The sequence below is a fragment of the Zea mays genome, chromosome 8, assembly GCF_902167145.1.
Source record: "Zea mays cultivar B73 chromosome 8, Zm-B73-REFERENCE-NAM-5.0, whole genome shotgun sequence".
NCBI lineage: Eukaryota > Viridiplantae > Streptophyta > Magnoliopsida > Poales > Poaceae > Zea > Zea mays.
This window is the reverse complement of record NC_050103.1, coordinates 175,605,205-175,622,096: the sequence shown is the minus strand read 5'-3', so window position 1 is coordinate 175,622,096 and position 16,892 is coordinate 175,605,205. Positions and strand designations below refer to the sequence as shown.

Here is a 16,892-nt window from a genome sequence, read left to right as displayed (position 1 = left end):
GTCTTTAAGTTTGCATCATCCGAATGAAGTCCACTAAATATAGATTGTTGCAGTGACCCGGTTATCATCCTTTCTAGATACAACATTCCCGTTCTCCTTGAATAGGCATTGGTAGCCATTACCACACAATTGACCAACATATAGTAAGTTCAAACTAAGTGATGCAACCAAGAGGACATTTGATATTGAGTTACTATTGGAGATTGCCACTTTGCTCAACCATTTTACTTTGCTCCTTCAATTATCCCCAAAGGTTATCTTCTCTTAATCATCCATTTCTTTATTGAGTAAGGTAAACATTCGAGGGTCATTGGTCAAATGTTGGGTACATCCACTATCAATTATCTAATGACATCAATATCGCGAGTTGAATATTTTCTAATCAAATAGTGAGCATTGAAGTTAATGGCCCTGAGTGTTTAGGTAATGGTTGGGGTTGGTGGTGTGGCTTTGCATTTGTGGGCAAGTGTCCCTATTTTCCACTCTAAAAGCGCTTATTTTGGCTTAGGGCCTTTGTTTTGTGGTTGTTCTTTCTTTTCTATAAAAAGTTGGCAGCCCATACCACTCCTATCCAATTTCAAAACCATGTTTATAAGCAACTCACTAGAAGGTATTTGCGCTTTGTGAACTTTTGTGTGCCAAGCTAGGTGACTATTTTCTTTTTTTAGCCTTTTGTTGCGCGGCCGACGCGATAGGCTGGGGGAGGGGCAGCATGGAAGAAGAAACAATTTCGAGGAAATAAAGAAATGAAATAATGTACTGATATGTTTGTGTATTGAGTGGGAATGACGGTCAAATTTTTCCTAATTTTACCGAACTTAAGTTGGTGGAGCACGTCTCGAGAAACCCCACAAAAAATGGATCTGAACCGTTTCACTAGCTTTTTATGGAGTAAACTTGTTTTTATACTGAAGCCGATGGAGCTGTCAGCTCAAATTTGCTAAATTTACAGCGATGTACTACTATAAAGTTATATAAACGGTTCTGTTATCCCAGGAATCAGGGGGGGGAAAGGACTTCCCCCATTTTTTCGTTTTCAAAAATCAGACAGAACAGGTAGTTTTTTTCCCGTCGCGCACGCTCAAAATTAACTTCGTCGCCTAGTGTGAAGCAATCTGCAGTGCGGAGATCCGACGGTCCTGAAGTGGACGCCGTCCGTGATCGGCTGAAAGGAACGGCGGAGGATGGCAACAGAGTTTCACCAAAAACGAAAAAGGAAGCAGGGTAAGGCGAGGCGCCGTGGCCCCCGAAACAATCCCCTCCCCGGCCTCTCGGCGAATCGCGAGGCGGCACCCACGTGCGCGGCTCGCCCCCACTCCCTGACATGCGCCGATCGCGCCCACATGTCCCTCTCCCCCCGCGCCGCTATTTCTACCTCCCCGCCGGCGCTACTCGTCGCGCTCCCCACCGGTAGCACGTCCGCCTCTTCATCCATCCATCTATCCATCCGCGTCCCCGGGATCACCGAGCTCTCCAGTAGGTCTAGAAGATACCACACGTACGTCCGGCGGCTTCCGTCAGAGAAGCTAGCTAGCGCTTCGTCTCCGACCCGGCCGTATAGACGACGACACACAGCGGGGCCCGGCCGGCCGGTCTCTCTCGGCGTAGGCGGCGACCATGGACGACGACGACGCCGCCTCCTCGTCACCGGCGGCTTCGTACGTCAGACTGGTAATAAGTGCATGCGCGGCAGCGCGGGCGGACCTACGATCTGCCGCCGCCGCGCTCGTTGAGATACATACGAGTATACGACCCGATGGCCTTGTGTTGGACTGGAAAATGCAAATGCATGCATGCATGGTGAATGATGGATGCAAGGGGTTTGATGTCCAGGTGCAGCATCTGATCGAGAAGTGCATCTGCTACAAGCTGAACAAGGAGGAGTGCATGGAGACGTTGGAGAAGCACGCCAAAGTGATGCCCGTCATCACATCCACAGGTAGGCCGTAGGCGGCACTCTTGCAAGCAAGCGATTAATCGAGATTATTTCAAGAGTAGTTAAGTTGTCGTCCACGCCAAATTAAAGCTACTACTAGTCGACTCGATCGTATCGATCTCATTGACCTCTTCTTGGCATTATTATACTATACATGCTGCTATAGCAGTGTGGAAGGAGCTGGAGAAGGAGAACAGGGAGTTCTTCGAGACGTACAAGAAGTATCTGGGACAAGAGTCGGCGCTGCAGAAGAATCCATCCGATGGACAGGAACAGCCTTCGTCTGCTTCCAAGAGCTCAGACGACGACGACGATTAGACAGATCTGTCGCGCTCGCTCACATGCATGGCCTTGCAGGTACATATATATCGAGAGCGTCGCCAGTGTAATTATGTGTGTTATAAGTACGCAGGCAGGGGAGCTAGCCTGCATGGTCATGTGTATCATGAGTAGATATATAGATTATTGATTAAATCTCGTAGCACTTCCAGAGGATCGAAGATTCTCGATCTAGCTACAGGCAGTGCCGTACCGCAGGTGTATCAATCAAGCAGGGTGTAGGTGTTGTGTTGTGTTGCATGCATATCATGTGGGCTCTCCGCACGTACGTGGCGGGCTAATGTCCGTCAAGCTAGGACGTGTACTCCCGTGCGTGTTCGTGTGAAAGACACTGCTGGTTACTGTCAGAAGAAAGAGGCCGTTCCTGTCCCGGTGCATGGTGGTCGATAGATGGCCTCGCCGTACGTGCTCTCTGGCGATCGATCGAACAGACAGGCGGGCCACGGGGATGACTATCTTCAGCACACTCATCGTACTCCTTTATCTCACTCTGTATTTTGAACTCCTCTCTTTAAACAGTGTATCTTTATCGCGCACTGGCTATTTTAAACTCCTCTATGCAAAACCAAGTCGTCGGTCTCTCTCTGTCTCTGGCCGGCGACGGCGACAGGAGGAGTGGAGGATAGTGCTCTCGACTCGACGAGCGACGACTACGCTAGCTAGATGGTGTATTTAGCATGTAGGCAACGTCTTCTGCGATCAGCATGGGCAACTATAGCTAGGCGAGAAGAGAAGCAACGGATGCGAGAGCTGGCGGGTGGCGCTCGCATCGTTGGCTGCTGCGGGTTTGCCATGCCATGCTTCTCATGCTAGCTAGCTAAGAGACAGAGTCGATCACTTTTCTGTATTGGAGCAGGACATGGGCAACTACTACTGCTGCCCTGTATTTCCAACAGCAGCCTGCAGGGGACGACGACACTAGCTACCCACGCATGTGTACAAACAAACCGATCGACTCGGGTGTAGTAGGTCACCAACTCCGGTAGAATGAATGGGTCGGTGGGTTGGCCGGATCTGCGTCTTGTCTTATAGCACGTGCGTGCATCAACTGTTCAACCCGGCCCTCTGATGAAAGAAAAACAAAAAAATGTTCAGTGCATCTGCAGAATCTTAAGATTATCATCGCCCGGCTCACTTTAGGCCCAGGCGGACAGTAGCCCTGGCAGACTTTAAGCTTTGTTTGTGTACTCTAATATTCACTCCAATTCATGTGTATTGAGATAGATTAGAGTGCAATTCAGCTTAATACATGTGGATTCAGCTAAATACTAGAGAAGCCAAATAGGATCGGCTCTTTTCATTCCCGTCTAAAGCATTCAGCTACTTAAGTGTCCATGCCAGATATCGGCCCAGCCTGCTAAGGTTCGAATACTTGGGCCATGGTCCAGCACTAGGAAACAGGTAGATATGAGATAATGACAAGTTGAAAATTTTTAAGTCAACTAAAATATCAGTAACTAAAATATAGTTTTAATTTTTATAAATCCAGAGACTAAAATATAATAAAATGAACACATCCAAAGTCAGGTTGCCTTTCTAAAAAATCATGGTGGTTGGAAACGTTGGGCCGATAGTGGACTATGGCCACGGGCCTCATTCAAGGGTCCACCATTGGTCGGAGAATAATGGTTTCACCAGGTATAATCTCGGTCATTGGTCAGATAAGGGCTTGTTCGCTTTGGAGTGGATTGAGGGGGATTGGAGGGGATTAAATCCCCTCCTATACAAATTTTGTATAGGAGGGGATTTAATCCCCTCCAATCCCCCTCAATCCACTCCAAAGCGAACAAGCCCTAATGGAGTATTGCATGCGCGAGGGGGCGTTTGGCTGCAACCACAGTCCCTTCCCTCCCCTCTCCCTATAGCTGATTTGGTGACCCCCTCTCCCAAGTCCCAATAGCTGATATGGTGACCACGGGAAATAGAGTAGTTTAAGAAGAAAATGAAATAATTTCTCTCTCAATCTTCACTAATCGTCTGTGATTCCTTTGTCACCAAATCACCCGCCTATAGTGTCCTACCGAATGGAGCAGCGGCAGCCCCAGGCCCCAGCAGTCCCTACCTGGCTCTCTAAACGAGGCCCCCCTCAATATGGTGTCACCACTATAATCCATTTTGGTAGGCTCTTGCATCACTTGCTTTAGCTCTAGCTCTTAAGGAGCACCCCATCTAGTTGAAAACATAGCTTCTCCTATTTTAGGGGAGAGGAAATGACAAAAGAGAGTCGGATAAGCCCTTTTGTATGATCGGTAGGTATGAGAAATGATATTTTCGGTTGTATTGGGTTATAAGGGGAGAGTTTAGAGGGAACCACTACGAGAAAAAGGAAGAGTAGGGGGTGGAATCTGGGTGACATGATGCAAAAATGGGATGAGAGGGAAATTTAGAGAGGATAGTTGTAGTTAGTCTTAGCTAGGGGTGGTAATGAATCACGATCTAAACGTTTCTTCACAATTTATTTGAGCCCTTAATTAATTTTAGTTAAAAATGAATAGAAATAGAGTCTGATCGTAATTTAATCCGATGCTTAAATTTTATAGTGTAAAATTTAGAGGTCATTACCACCCCTAGCCTCAGCGGGTTATGGTTGTCAGGGCGCCGCGAGCAATGGTAGCATGCCATTACTGAAGGTGTGGACTGTAGAGGTTATGCTGTCTTCGGCGGATCGTGTAAAATTGAGGAGGCGGAAGTATAGATGATGCTGTTTGATAATGTTTGTATGATAAAGTTTAAGATAAAATATAAAATATGGTACTAATAACTCTATTCTCGAATATTTATCGTTTGTTAGTTTTTTTAAACTAAACCGTGATAAATAAAAAAGAATAGAGTGAGTATTAAATAGGAGTCCGCTCAAGATGGCCTTACTAGGGGTTCAGGCTTCTCCTTGGGCCCTAGCGTGCAGCGGCTATGTAGATTGCACGAGATGAGAGAGCACGTTGTTGCACGCTCGTCGGGTATCTTCCTAGAGCAGAGCTTAGAGCAAGTTTAATAAAAGTAAGGCTAATAATATAGTCCACTGCAGGTTTAATAGTGATTTTTAGAGATGGATATATTAGACGTCATCTACAAAATGATTAATGGAGACCCTCATCCTAATACGACCGTCTATGCTAATAAATGGTTTTAGAGGTAGTGTATGTTTGATATAGCTAACTTCGTAGCTTCTTTACAGGTTTAAGCAGATGTTGTGCTAAACAAGATGCTTTTATAGCATATTATCAATTTTGCTGCTTCTTGAAATCAACTAAAAACAGGCAATAGTAGAGGTGTTATTCATCAGCTTCTTAAATTAGATTAGCAGTTTCTTCAACGAGCACCAATCGTGCCAAACAAGAGGCCATATATAGATGCTTTAGAACATGCACCTCCGTAAATGATTTTCGGCTATGGATATTTTTAGCTCTTCCATTTATTGTCTCCGTTAATGTTTGTCACTGTCTCATAAATTTATCTTTAGTAGTGATGTGTTAATCCAAATCATCCCTATGCTAAGTTATCTGAACACATGCTGCTTGCACTTTAAACTGGACGAATCAATCGTTCATTATTTTATTCATCTTCTTGCGTTTGGTTAACTCATTCTACATATCTATTAACCTTCTCCATAGTTTATTTCGGTGTGTTCTGACCTATATATATTGAACATGCTGGTAAATTATGACAGCCTTACAACCGAAACCTGCATGCTCTGGAACTATTGCGGGCATCATCATATTACCACTCGCTAAAAAAACAATAAGGACTTGTCCGTTATCATCATATTAGAATTACATAGAACTGCAGAATCTAACATGTCTTTTCTTTTCCATGCATGGAAAGGATTGGGTCGTTAACCCAAAAAGGTAACAATGGAACAGTATACGGGGATGAGCAGAAACAAAGAGCGCTAACGAAGCACCACCATGAAAGAAGGAGATTTATGTGCAGTCTAAACAACGCGGAACGAAGGCTCAATAACTACAGCGAGCAATCTAACATGGCGAGCGTCTTATGTACACCACCCTGCCCGGCGGCGCCTAGCACCAACACGCCCCGGCACTTGGCGCAGTTCTCCAACGGCGTGAGGTTGAGGTCCAGGCAGATCCCGCCGGCGACGTCGCAGGCGGCCTTGTCGAGCGGCGGGCGCAACTTGTTAGACGCCTCGGCGTCGGCGTCGGCGTCGGCGCGGTGCCGGCGCATGTGGCCGCCGAGCGCCTGGCCGATGGCGAACTCCAGCCCGCAGACGGGGCACGCGTGCACCCTCGGCTTGGGCGTCGGCGGCGGCTGCGGCGGCTGCTGGCGCCCGAGGCAGAGCCCCGCGTGATCAGCGACGACTGGCTGCTGCTGATGTTGGAGCACCCTCGGGCGCTTGTGGCTGGCGCGGTGGCCGCCGAGCGCCTGGAACGTGGGGAACTGCCGGCTGCACGTCTTGCACTGGAACACGCGGCCCGTGGGGAGCGGCGGCATCCCGTGGTGGGCGCGCCGCAGGTGCAGGAGATGCTGCCGCTGCGCCTGCGCGAGGAGCCCGAGCAGGCGCAGGCGGGCCGTGTCCGCGACGCCGGCCGCGGCCGCCTCCGCTTCCCACGCCGCCCTGTCCCTCTTGGCCGCCATCATCGGCTGCTCCTGGATATATAGCTAGCTCTAGCTGGTTATTAGTAACCCCCAAGACCAGGCGGCGGCGGAAGCAGCGACCGGGCAACGTCGTGCGGCGATTGCGTAAGGACATGGGCCGGGGGCGCCGCGCGGGGGCTCGTATATATAGCGGCGCGCACGTACAGTACAGGCAGCGGATGGCGGCGGCGTTCCAGCTCGGTCGGGGTCGGTTTCAGACCGGCCGCCTGCCCTGCACGTCTTATACCCGGTGTGATGAACTGGTGATGGTTCGTCTTGGACGAGCCGATCTCTGTTTCGGTCTGTTTCTAGTCGTGGATGTGTGCAGTGTTCCGAGCGCTGTACTATCGTCGAGACACCCACACCCTCGTGTATGTGTCGATCAAGCTGTACCTATGCCCCGGCTCGTACGTACTGGTACTGACTGACGCTCCTGCTCTTCTAGAGAGGCAGAGGCTGCGACTGCGAGCGAGGCGATAGGGTGACGTGCGTGCTTGTATTGCACTACACGACGGTTGATCTTTAGCGACCCTTATTTGTTACCAACTGTTGGTTGCTAAAAGTTATGGACCGATGGTTGGTCGCTAAATCCGTTTGTAGCAACAGTCTGTTGGTCGCTAAAAGTCTAGAAATTTAACAACTTATGATTGGTCGCTATAGACCTCGTTGGAGACCAACGGTTGGTCGCTATAGAGAAGGGGTCGCTATCAAATCTTATAGCCTAATTAATCTGTAGATGTTACTGACTAAAAATTAATTAAAACATTGGTCGCTAAATTATAGAAAAGAAAAAAAGATTTGTATAAAAGCAAAAAAAGAATTATAGAAAAGAAAAAAATATAAAAATAATATTTCTAAGGTTTGAACCTTAGATCTATATCTATACTATACTGAAAGCACCAGTTTCAACGATCGTCCTGCGTCAACAATTTTTAAAAAAACCCCTTTATTTCTTTGAAAACAACCCGCACTCCAACAGGTACAGTCTCTGCTGGTAAACCTAACATCGTCGCCACCCGCTCGCCTAAGGCGCATAGCCCACATCCCTCCCACCATGACCGCCCCTCGCGCCGCCATCGCCCACATCCCTCCCACCGTGCCTGCCTCCTACCAGGCCCAACACAAGAAGGGACTGCCGCCTGCATCACCATGCCGCCGACAAGGTAATCTTCCCGGTCCGGCCCGCACTCTCCACTGCGCCTGTTGTTGTGCCTACGCCGCCGACATTGCAGGCACCATCTACCTCGCCTACTGCTCGTGCGCGCCGGACTTCTCCGTCGCTTCTGTCTCCATCCGTGGCCTCACCGTCACCACCCTAGCTCGTCCCTCCTCCCACTCCCTCTCCCCTGCTGGTTGATGTCGTCCTGTGCATGGACAACTGGCGCAATGGGAAGGCCGACTTCGATACTGCGACGATGGGGACGCCACAGTGTCCTACTCCGGCGAGCGGCACACAGGCCTGTGGCCAACGTTTTGCCAGCCGCCGAGGAACCTAACGACATTCTCGGTTGCAATGGCCGCCTAGGGTTTGCGGCTCAGGGAGGCACAGGCTGCGCGGATCGCTAGGCCGCTTGCACCATGACGCTGCAGGTAGAGGCCAGTATGCCGCAACATGTTGAAGGCCATTTTCTTTATTCTGTAAATTACATGCATTTTGGCAAACCCAAAGGTTGGTATGGTGTCCCCAGTTGTGAGACAATAAATCTAGAAGAATCTACGAGAAAAAAATTACTCAAACTATTTGAAGAATATCCTGATCTACTTCATGAGCTGGTAACAATTTTTCAGTTATGTGGCTGGCCACTGATCTCGCTATATATATGTAGTAAATACCTATTGCCAAGTTTAGCTTTATTTTGGTCTGGCATACCATAGCTGAATGCCACTCAAGCTATTAAGCATTGAATAAAAAAGAATATGTATTTCATCCATTCTCATCCTAATTTTTTCTTGGAGTGGGTTACAGAGTTATCTCCATCTGTTCTGAAATCAGAAGGACTTTCTTTACCGTGCTATTCAGAAGTCAGGTGAGTTTGTTCTCTGACACTATCCATTATGGATTCAACTGCGGTTTCCACTATGTGGATGTCGTAAATGTCACTCCTGTGGATTGGCTGTCTCATCAACAGTGGGTTGCTGATCGGGAGTGCTTTTCATGTTTCTATGATGTGCACTTGTTTGTTGTCAGTTGTCAGTGCAGACCTAACCACTTTGCTTGCTTAAACCATACAAACCTTCTCTGTTCATGCCATATGGACAGAAAAATTGTTAACACAAATTATTTTTTGAGTGTATGCATCTGTATTTCTAGAAAACATTAATATAACTCAAGACTTCTACAATACTGTTAACTGCAGTTTATATCAATTTGCAAAATGTGGCAGGAACATAGTTTGATTGATATTTTGTATGCATCTGTTTTTGATAGTTTAATTGCATGCAAAGCACCATGCTATGGAATGATTATAATTTGAGTTTGCTTGTTTATACTTTATATTGTATTTGCCTCTGTAGTTGCTCCTTTAAATACTGCGATTTGTACCTTTTTATGACAAACCTTCACTAAAAGTTTGCTACTTTGAAGGCGTATGGACCTGAATCTGATATTGATGTCCTCTGTATTGGCCCTTATATTGCATCACTGCAAGTAAGTGTGAATTTTGAAATTTGTTTTTCTGACAAATTTTGAAATTTACTTGGAATGTGTTCATGTGTTGATCGCAGCACCATTTTTTTGTTGTCCTGTGACAAATGCTCGAAGGGCGGCCAGAGGTATCAGAATTGCATTCAATTGAAGGAGCTAAGGTTCCATTGATGCGTTTTAAATTCAATGGGATTTTAGTTGACTTTCCTTATGTTCAACTCCCAGTGATCAATGCTGCAGAGGTAAACATCCGGTTTTCCATTTGTGTTTGTGTACTAGATTATATATTAAATGAGTTATGTTATGTTTGTTGATTATGTATAATTTGTATTCTACTTCTCTCAGAACATCCTTTTTGTCTGCTCACCCTGTAACACTGTGCTTTCATCTTTGCAATGATGTACCTTATAAGCTATTACTTCCTACAGCTTTTGGTAGCATGTGGTGAGTGCCTAATTCTTAAGATCAAGCAATTTCAGTCCAGCACCTTTTTTATCGAACGAGCATGGGAACTGCACATCTTTATATAAATTAGGAAAAGAAACAAAAGGGTTTACAAAGCAGAGAACCTGCTAAAAATAAGCAAGACCAAGGAGAGAGAGATATCAATAGAGCCGGCCACATTCAAGGCCCTAGCTAAGTCTAAGGATCCCAGACCCTTAGCACCAGCCATAACCCAACACACTGATTCGTCTAGGAAGCTCCTCTGAAGCCTTCCCAATGAAGGGGAATCCCCATTAAAGACCACCCTTTTACGATGAAGCCATAAACACCACGCCCCTAGGATGATGACACTGTTAAGACCCTTTTTTTCAAAGCAGCCTCCATATTTGCCCGGGGCGGGGGTGGCTTGACTCGGTTTATCCCTTTACTATACCCCACTCTTGTGGTAGCCTCTATCACTGGGTCTACCCATTGGTTGGCTTGTAGAAAAGAGATGTTGTACATGATATATGGTGCTTATTTTAAGTTCTCACAGGCTTTACACTGTGCAGGCTATGCATGCATTTGATCCCCATGTGCTAGAGAATGTGGATGGGCCAAGCTGGAGATGTCTATCTGGACTCCATGCTAATAGACAAATCATTCAATTAGTTCCTAATATGAAGGTCCGACAATCACCTTACTAGATTTATTCAAGTATTCTATCCTTCATTTATTTTGTTTTAGTCTGAGTCTTTTTTTGTATTTGACTATTTGAGACATAATGTTGTCTCCCATTATAACACTTTTGTTCGTTATGTGCATTCTGCATTCTATATTTCTCAGTTTGGTCTCGTTTAATGTGTTTTGTCAATGCCAAATCAGATGTCCTTTTTATTAGCACTGTTGAAGTCTGTTGCACTTTTTATGACTTCAAGCTTTCTTGCTACCACTCTTCCTATTTTAATTTCCCCTTTTTATGGTGTATCCATGCAGAAATTTCAATATCTATTGCGGTGCCTCAAACTATGGGCAAGAAAAAGAGGACTTGATTGCCATGTAGGTGATTTGTCTACAGTCAATTATGTTTCTACAACTATGCTGTTATTGATTGCCTGATGGTATTTCAGCTACTTGGCTTCTTTGCTGGAATTCATTTGGCTATTCTTGCTGCATATGTTTGCCGCAGACATCCAAATGCTAGTATAAATACTCTGCTGTCTTTGTTCTTTGATATTTTTGTTCACTGGCCGTGGCCTCTTCCAGTGAGTTTGCTTGATCCGCCAGTTCTTTGTGGGGGTCCTGATGGGTGCTCTCTCATGCCCATAATGTTGCCCTGTATTCCACCAGAATTTTGCTCCTCTAGTACAACAGAAAGTACTTTCAGCAAAATCAAAGAAGAACTTCGGCGTGGTTATGCTCTTAGCAAGGTATAGTTATTCTTACTATGTTTCCACTATCACACCATGACATCATGCTGGAATTTAATATACAAATTGCTAGAATGCATATGTTGCAGAGCAGAGAGACCTGACTTGTCATATTATCATATGCTTTTCAATACCTTCCCCCTTTTCTCTTTTGCTGAATTGTTGTATTACATATTTGTCAATTGTGATTGCAAGTTAATTCCTTTGTAACATCTTCTAGTGGAGGTAGATAAGGCATCAAAACTGTATTTTTATTTGCAAATGTAGCAACAATATACTAATTTGATGTACTTTTTTCTAGGGTGTTCTGGACAAAGAAAGCTTGTACTTTAAAACAGGAGGATACAAGAAGCTGGAATGGTTGTCTGAAGGCTTTTGAACTGCTTGAAGCATTAGTGTAGCTTTTTTGCTTTTGTGACTGATCAGCTCTGGAGCAGCTAGAGTGATGTAGTTGTGGGCTTTTGAACAATAGCTGGAGTGATATTAAACATTAGTGATGTAGTTGTGGGCTTTTGAACTGCTTCAAGCTGGAGTGATGTCGCTGTGGTGCTTTTGTGACTGATCATCTCTGGAGCTTTTGTGAATGATCTAGCTAGCTATCTGTAAATGATCTAGTTGTGAATTATATTATAATTGTGATGCTTTTGTGAATATATAATTGTGCTTCTTTTGTGTTTATGTGATGGATCAATGACTGTGGTATACTGATTAACTATGTATGTCTTTATGATTTGTGTATAAAAATTTGTGATTTGTGGTGCTTAATTAAATGTATATTATTATTAATAACAACTGTAAAAAGGGCGACTTTCTGTTGGTTGCTAAATGTATAGTATGACGACTTACGGTTGGTTGCTAAATCTATAGTACAGCAACCCACAGTTGGTCGCTAAATATACAATATTAGCAACGGGTGGTCGGTCGCTAAAAAGATGTCGGTCGCTAAAGCCTTTAGCGACGGCACTTACAGCGACCATCCTTATGGGTCGCTAAAAGCTTTTAGCGACCAACCGTAGGTCGCTGAAGGCCGTTTTAGCAACCAACCGTAGGTCGCTGTAAGTGAACCGTCGTGTAGTGTTGTACGTGCAGTGGTGGGTGGCGACTTGGATGCGTTCGTGGGCTGGCCGGGTTCGCTCGCCATGTTTTACTTGTGCCGCGGCGGATGCTCTAGAGCCGGCACGCCTTTCACACCTCACTACAATCCTCCATCGATGGCCGGCCTCGGTTGGTGACCTGGTGACTCCCTCCAACCGGGGTACAAAGAAACAATAATAAAAAAATCGCGTTGACCTCCGGCCACCGCGCGAACCTGACGGCTGCGAGCTAGTTCGGTCTGCGAAGTGCTTGCTACTCATAACCATAGTCGTCAGGTAGAATTGCAGCCCTGGTCTTTTGCCGTCTTGGAGGTAAAACTCGCGAGCGATTTGACCGATCATATATTTTTTGGCAAAGAAGAAATTGATCAGAATATAATAAGGGGGTGTTTGGTTTCTAGGGACTAATGTTTAGTCCCTAGATTTTATTCCATTTTAGTTCCAAAATTACCAAATATAGAAACTAAAACTTTATTTTAGTTTCTATATTTAGCGATTTATACACTAAAAAGGAATAAAATGAAGGGACTAAACATTAGTCCCTAGAAACCAAACAGCCCCTAATAGTGTACAAAGGAAGCAGGGAAATTAAGGCTCTCTCGCCACCTGTCCGCAATTTCCCCCATCGCACACCTGGACACTTGGACAGACTTTTTTTTTTCCTCTTTCTAGCATGTGATCGGAACACGTGCGTATTGAGGTTGATTTCGGTAGCTCCTCCTATTGAAGCATGCATCATGATTCAGGCTGTGCCATGTCGCTCTAGCTAGTCAGCACACGCCATGTACGTACTATCATCACGTCTTGAAATCCGGTGCCCCCCAATAAAAGCTGAGCTTTGGTACGCGCGCACAGAACCACCCCGCCCGCAAGACTCATGCTGCTGTGATCTTCCGCACGGCACACGAATAATAATCTATATATATAATCACGAGTGCGATCTTGGACTCGGGCTTTACTACGACGACGACTCGGCTCAGCAACGCGATCGAGGCCAACAATAGTTCAGCACCCAACTCTCACGTACGCTAGCTGCAGGTAATTTGGACATGTCAGGGGGGGGGGGGGGGGGGGGGGGGGGGGGGGGGGGGGTCGTCATGCCGTCATGCATGCGTCGATCATATCGTCGCTTGCTAGCTGTGACTGTGAGCACTGGGTGGTGGGTGCACCGTGCACGATCGCTCACTAGTGCCAAAAAAGTCAGCTCCGTATATTTTAATCGCGCGACTTCTCGGAACCCTGTTGAACTGTTAGCGGTCCACATGTCCGGTTGCTTGCATATCGTCGGCGCTTTGTACACTTGTACTGTCAGGCTGCTGGTATAGCACGTATGCTTTTTGTTAACGTATGGAGCTGCAGCTAGCTGCGTACTGGTGCTTGCAGTTAGTAAAAGGAGACGTACACGTGTACACATGCTCTGCAGACAGCGACCTGTTCCGGCCGATCGATCCCACAGGCCGCGCACAGAGTGATCCAGTATGTAGAACAAGAAGGGAGCTTCATTAATCAGGCCCCCCATGCGCATGGAAGTCAAGAGCTAGCGCATGCAGGTGGAAAGCACATCCATCCGGTGATTATATTTGGACAGTCAACAGCATATGCGTATACCGATGATGAGCTACCTACTAGCTGATGACTCCTGAGAGACCTGCGCTGCGACTAGAGATGGCAACCGGCGCGTACCCGCTGGGTACTATGTTCCCAAACCCGTACCCGCGAAATTAAAATATACCCGCTAAGAAACTCATGCCTGCAGCCGGGTACAAGTTTTTGCCCGTACCCGTGCCCACCCGGGTACCGGGTACCCGCGGGCTACCTGTGCCCGACAAGAAAGCTAATGGGCTGGTCTGCCAACCATGTTTACTAGATTGGGCTCATTCGGATGCTAGTCAATCGTTCCTGCACTGAGGCTCTAGATTTCATAGATAGCTAATGGGCTGGGCTGCCAACCATGTTTACTAGGCCATAAAATGAACTTTTGGTTTGTTTAATAATATTATGTCGGGTTTTAGAAACCCATGAGTTTGCGGGTATGGATACTAGGATCCCATACCCGTACCCGCGTACCCGCTGGGTTTAGCTTATCACCCATTAAGAAACCCGTGGGTTTGGATATTAGCCCTTACCCGTGCCCTAATAGGGTAAAAACCCACCGGGTTTCGGGTTTTGGGTACCCATTGCCATCTCTAGCTGCGACCTTTAATTCTAAACACAACCCATGCATGAAAACCCATTCTCTATTTCAGACTAGGATGTGTACTACATATTGAAAGCCAAGAAGGAACCAGACAGCCTGCCGTTTGGATTTGAAAACACGTGATCAAAACACGTGCATATATATATATATATATATATATATATATATATATATATATATATATATATATATATATATATATATATATATATATATATATATATATATATATATATATATATATATATATATATATATATATATATATATATATATATATATATAACAACCATAGTGTTGAGCACCGTTTTGAGCCTGAGGTCGGACGGTCCGCGGTCCGGACAGTCCGCGCCTGTGGGCCGGACGGTCCGCGCATGCGCAGAGCAGTTTAGGGTTCCGAGTTTTGTGCTATGTTTGTTGGCTAGATTTGCAGAATTAGCTCGGAATCCAGTCGTGTAAAGGGTCCAGCCCCCCTCCTCTATAAAAAGAGAGGTCTACTATTTCGCATTTTATCCTAGGAGTAGTTCTAGTTTAGTTTAGGTTTAGCCCCTCGATCTCCAAATTCTCCGCCTCTCCTCAACTCTACGTCGATTAGAGGAGTCTAGGTCGGCCTGCCGAGCCTAGACATCACCTAGAATCTCTCCTCCCCGACGGGGTCCCTCCCGGGAGCGAGATTCAGGCCGCCGACGACGACTCCCGCCGCCTCTGCGTACGCGCGGACCGTCCGGCCGTCAGGCAGAGAAGCCCTAGCCTCGCACCAGGCCGCGTCCGGCCGTCAGGCAGAGAAGCCCTAGCCTCGCACCAGGCCGCGGACCGTCCGGTCCCTGCACGCGGACCGTCCGCGCCTGTGCAGAGAGCACTGCCGCCTCGCACCAGGTCGCGGACTGTCCGGCCCCTGCGTGCGGACCGTCTGCCCCTGTGCAGAAGGCACCGCCACGGTTCTTGTCGAGTGTTTGGCGCTCCGAAAAAGCGTCAACATACTTTTTGGCGACTCCGCTGGGGAACACAAATATAGACGCATCAAATCAGCCCTCAATGGCCAGTTCAAGGGATAGCTCTGATATTTCCCCAAGCAACATCATAGAGCCAACTTGGGAAACCTTGCCGGCTGACAAACAACTTCAGTTTGAGGAGCACAAGGAGCGTATGATCCAGGAGGCAAAAGCGAAATTCTTGGCCAACTTCAAAGTGGACAGGAACAACAAGGTCGTCCGACATTGGGCGACGGATCCGGCTTCGCTCCAACCCACACCAGATATTCCCAATGTAAGTAATACCAACGAGCTACAATCTCTTAGAAATTATATAGAAGAGCAACGTGAACAAATAAAGAACATCATAGGGGGTATGCAAAGCGATTTCAAGAGACTAGTACGTGCATTTGATAAATCTAATATCGCAAATTTTCCTTCGCACGAGGTTGAGTTAGGGGGTAACACGCGTAATACATTGGCTACAGGTTGTCACGACCAGTCACAACCCCTTTATGGGATGCCGATGGACACAAACCCTGAGCAACCGCAAATCGGCAGCAAATCAGCCGATCTGCACATGCCCGGACCGTCCGCACGTGAGCGCGGACCGTCCGGGCCAGCAACAATCGGGCCCATTTTGTAATGAGTTACCTAGACATGCACCCGAGCCACCACATATGTCACAGAACCCAAACTACCCAGTCGGACGGTCCGCATACAACGACGGACGGTCCGCATACAACCACGGACGGTCCGGGTACATACCCGGACAGTCCGTGCATGAATCTTCTGAGGAGGATTATTACCTAGATCCTCACCCGTCCCAGCAACACTTCCCATCACACTATGCAATGCACCAGCCCATTAGTTCAAGATCCAGAGCCCAGGAAAGCTTTCTGGCCCCACCTAGAAGGCCGGAAAGAAACGATCAAACCTATGAGCCATATAGGGCAAATGGAAATGCACCACACAGCTCAAACCAATGGGGGGAAGAGACAACATACTAACATCCAGCCAACCCCACCTATGTTTGACCAGAGAGCCGGTGGTCTCGCACCGGCTGCCATTGATATAGTAAGGGAAGAAATAGCCGGAGCTGAGAGCACCTAGAGGGGGGGGTGAATAGGTGATCCTGTAAAACTTCAATACTTAAGCCACAAAAAACTTGTTAAGTGTTAGCACAAGTATGGCCAAGTGGCTAGAGAGGAGTCAAAACACAATAACCACAAGAAAGCAATCACAGAGTTGACACGGTGGTTATC

The 16,892-nt window shown here is 46.7% G+C and overlaps 2 protein-coding genes and 1 pseudogene across 5 annotated transcripts; 2 read left to right on the top strand and 1 right to left on the bottom strand.

Moving 5' to 3' along the window:
* Window positions 1-1,392: 1,392 nt before the first annotated feature.
* Window positions 1,393-2,413, top strand: LOC103636516 (plant-specific domain TIGR01589 family protein expressed). Of its 4 annotated transcripts, none has more exons than XM_008658859.3 (3): window positions 1,393-1,671; window positions 1,834-1,939; window positions 2,106-2,413. In XM_008658859.3, exons 1-3 carry the CDS (start codon window positions 1,618-1,620, stop codon window positions 2,252-2,254), a joined length of 309 nt encoding a protein of 102 aa, XP_008657081.1. In that variant the 5' UTR covers window positions 1,393-1,617; the 3' UTR covers window positions 2,255-2,413. The 4 variants fall into 4 exon arrangements, with proteins under 4 accessions (XP_008657081.1, XP_008657080.1, XP_035817831.1 ...); XM_008658858.3 differs by having other exon boundaries at window positions 2,103-2,413; XM_035961938.1 differs by having other exon boundaries at window positions 1,393-1,939.
* A 3,590-nt stretch (window positions 2,414-6,003) lies between these two features.
* Window positions 6,004-7,092, bottom strand: LOC103637541 (zinc finger protein ZAT12). The gene has a single exon (XM_008659705.4). The coding sequence runs from the start codon at window positions 6,869-6,871 to the stop codon at window positions 6,236-6,238; it is 636 nt and encodes a 211-aa protein (XP_008657927.2). The 5' UTR covers window positions 6,872-7,092; the 3' UTR covers window positions 6,004-6,235.
* A 1,354-nt stretch (window positions 7,093-8,446) lies between these two features.
* LOC103637540 (nuclear poly(A) polymerase 3-like) lies at window positions 8,447-11,424 on the top strand (annotated as a pseudogene).
* Window positions 11,425-16,892: the final 5,468 nt, after the last annotated feature.

Coding starts and splice junctions, on each gene's coding strand:
- LOC103636516 (XM_035961937.1), top strand. CDS start 1,618: ATGGACGACGACGACGCCGCCTCCTCGTCACCGGCGGCTTCGTACGTC. Junction 1,940..2,102: donor GCCCGTCATCACATCCACAG/GTAGGCCGTAGG, acceptor ATGCTGCTATAG/CAGTGTGGAAGGAGCTGGAG.
- LOC103637541 (XM_008659705.4), bottom strand. CDS start 6,871: ATGATGGCGGCCAAGAGGGACAGGGCGGCGTGGGAAGCGGAGGCGGCC.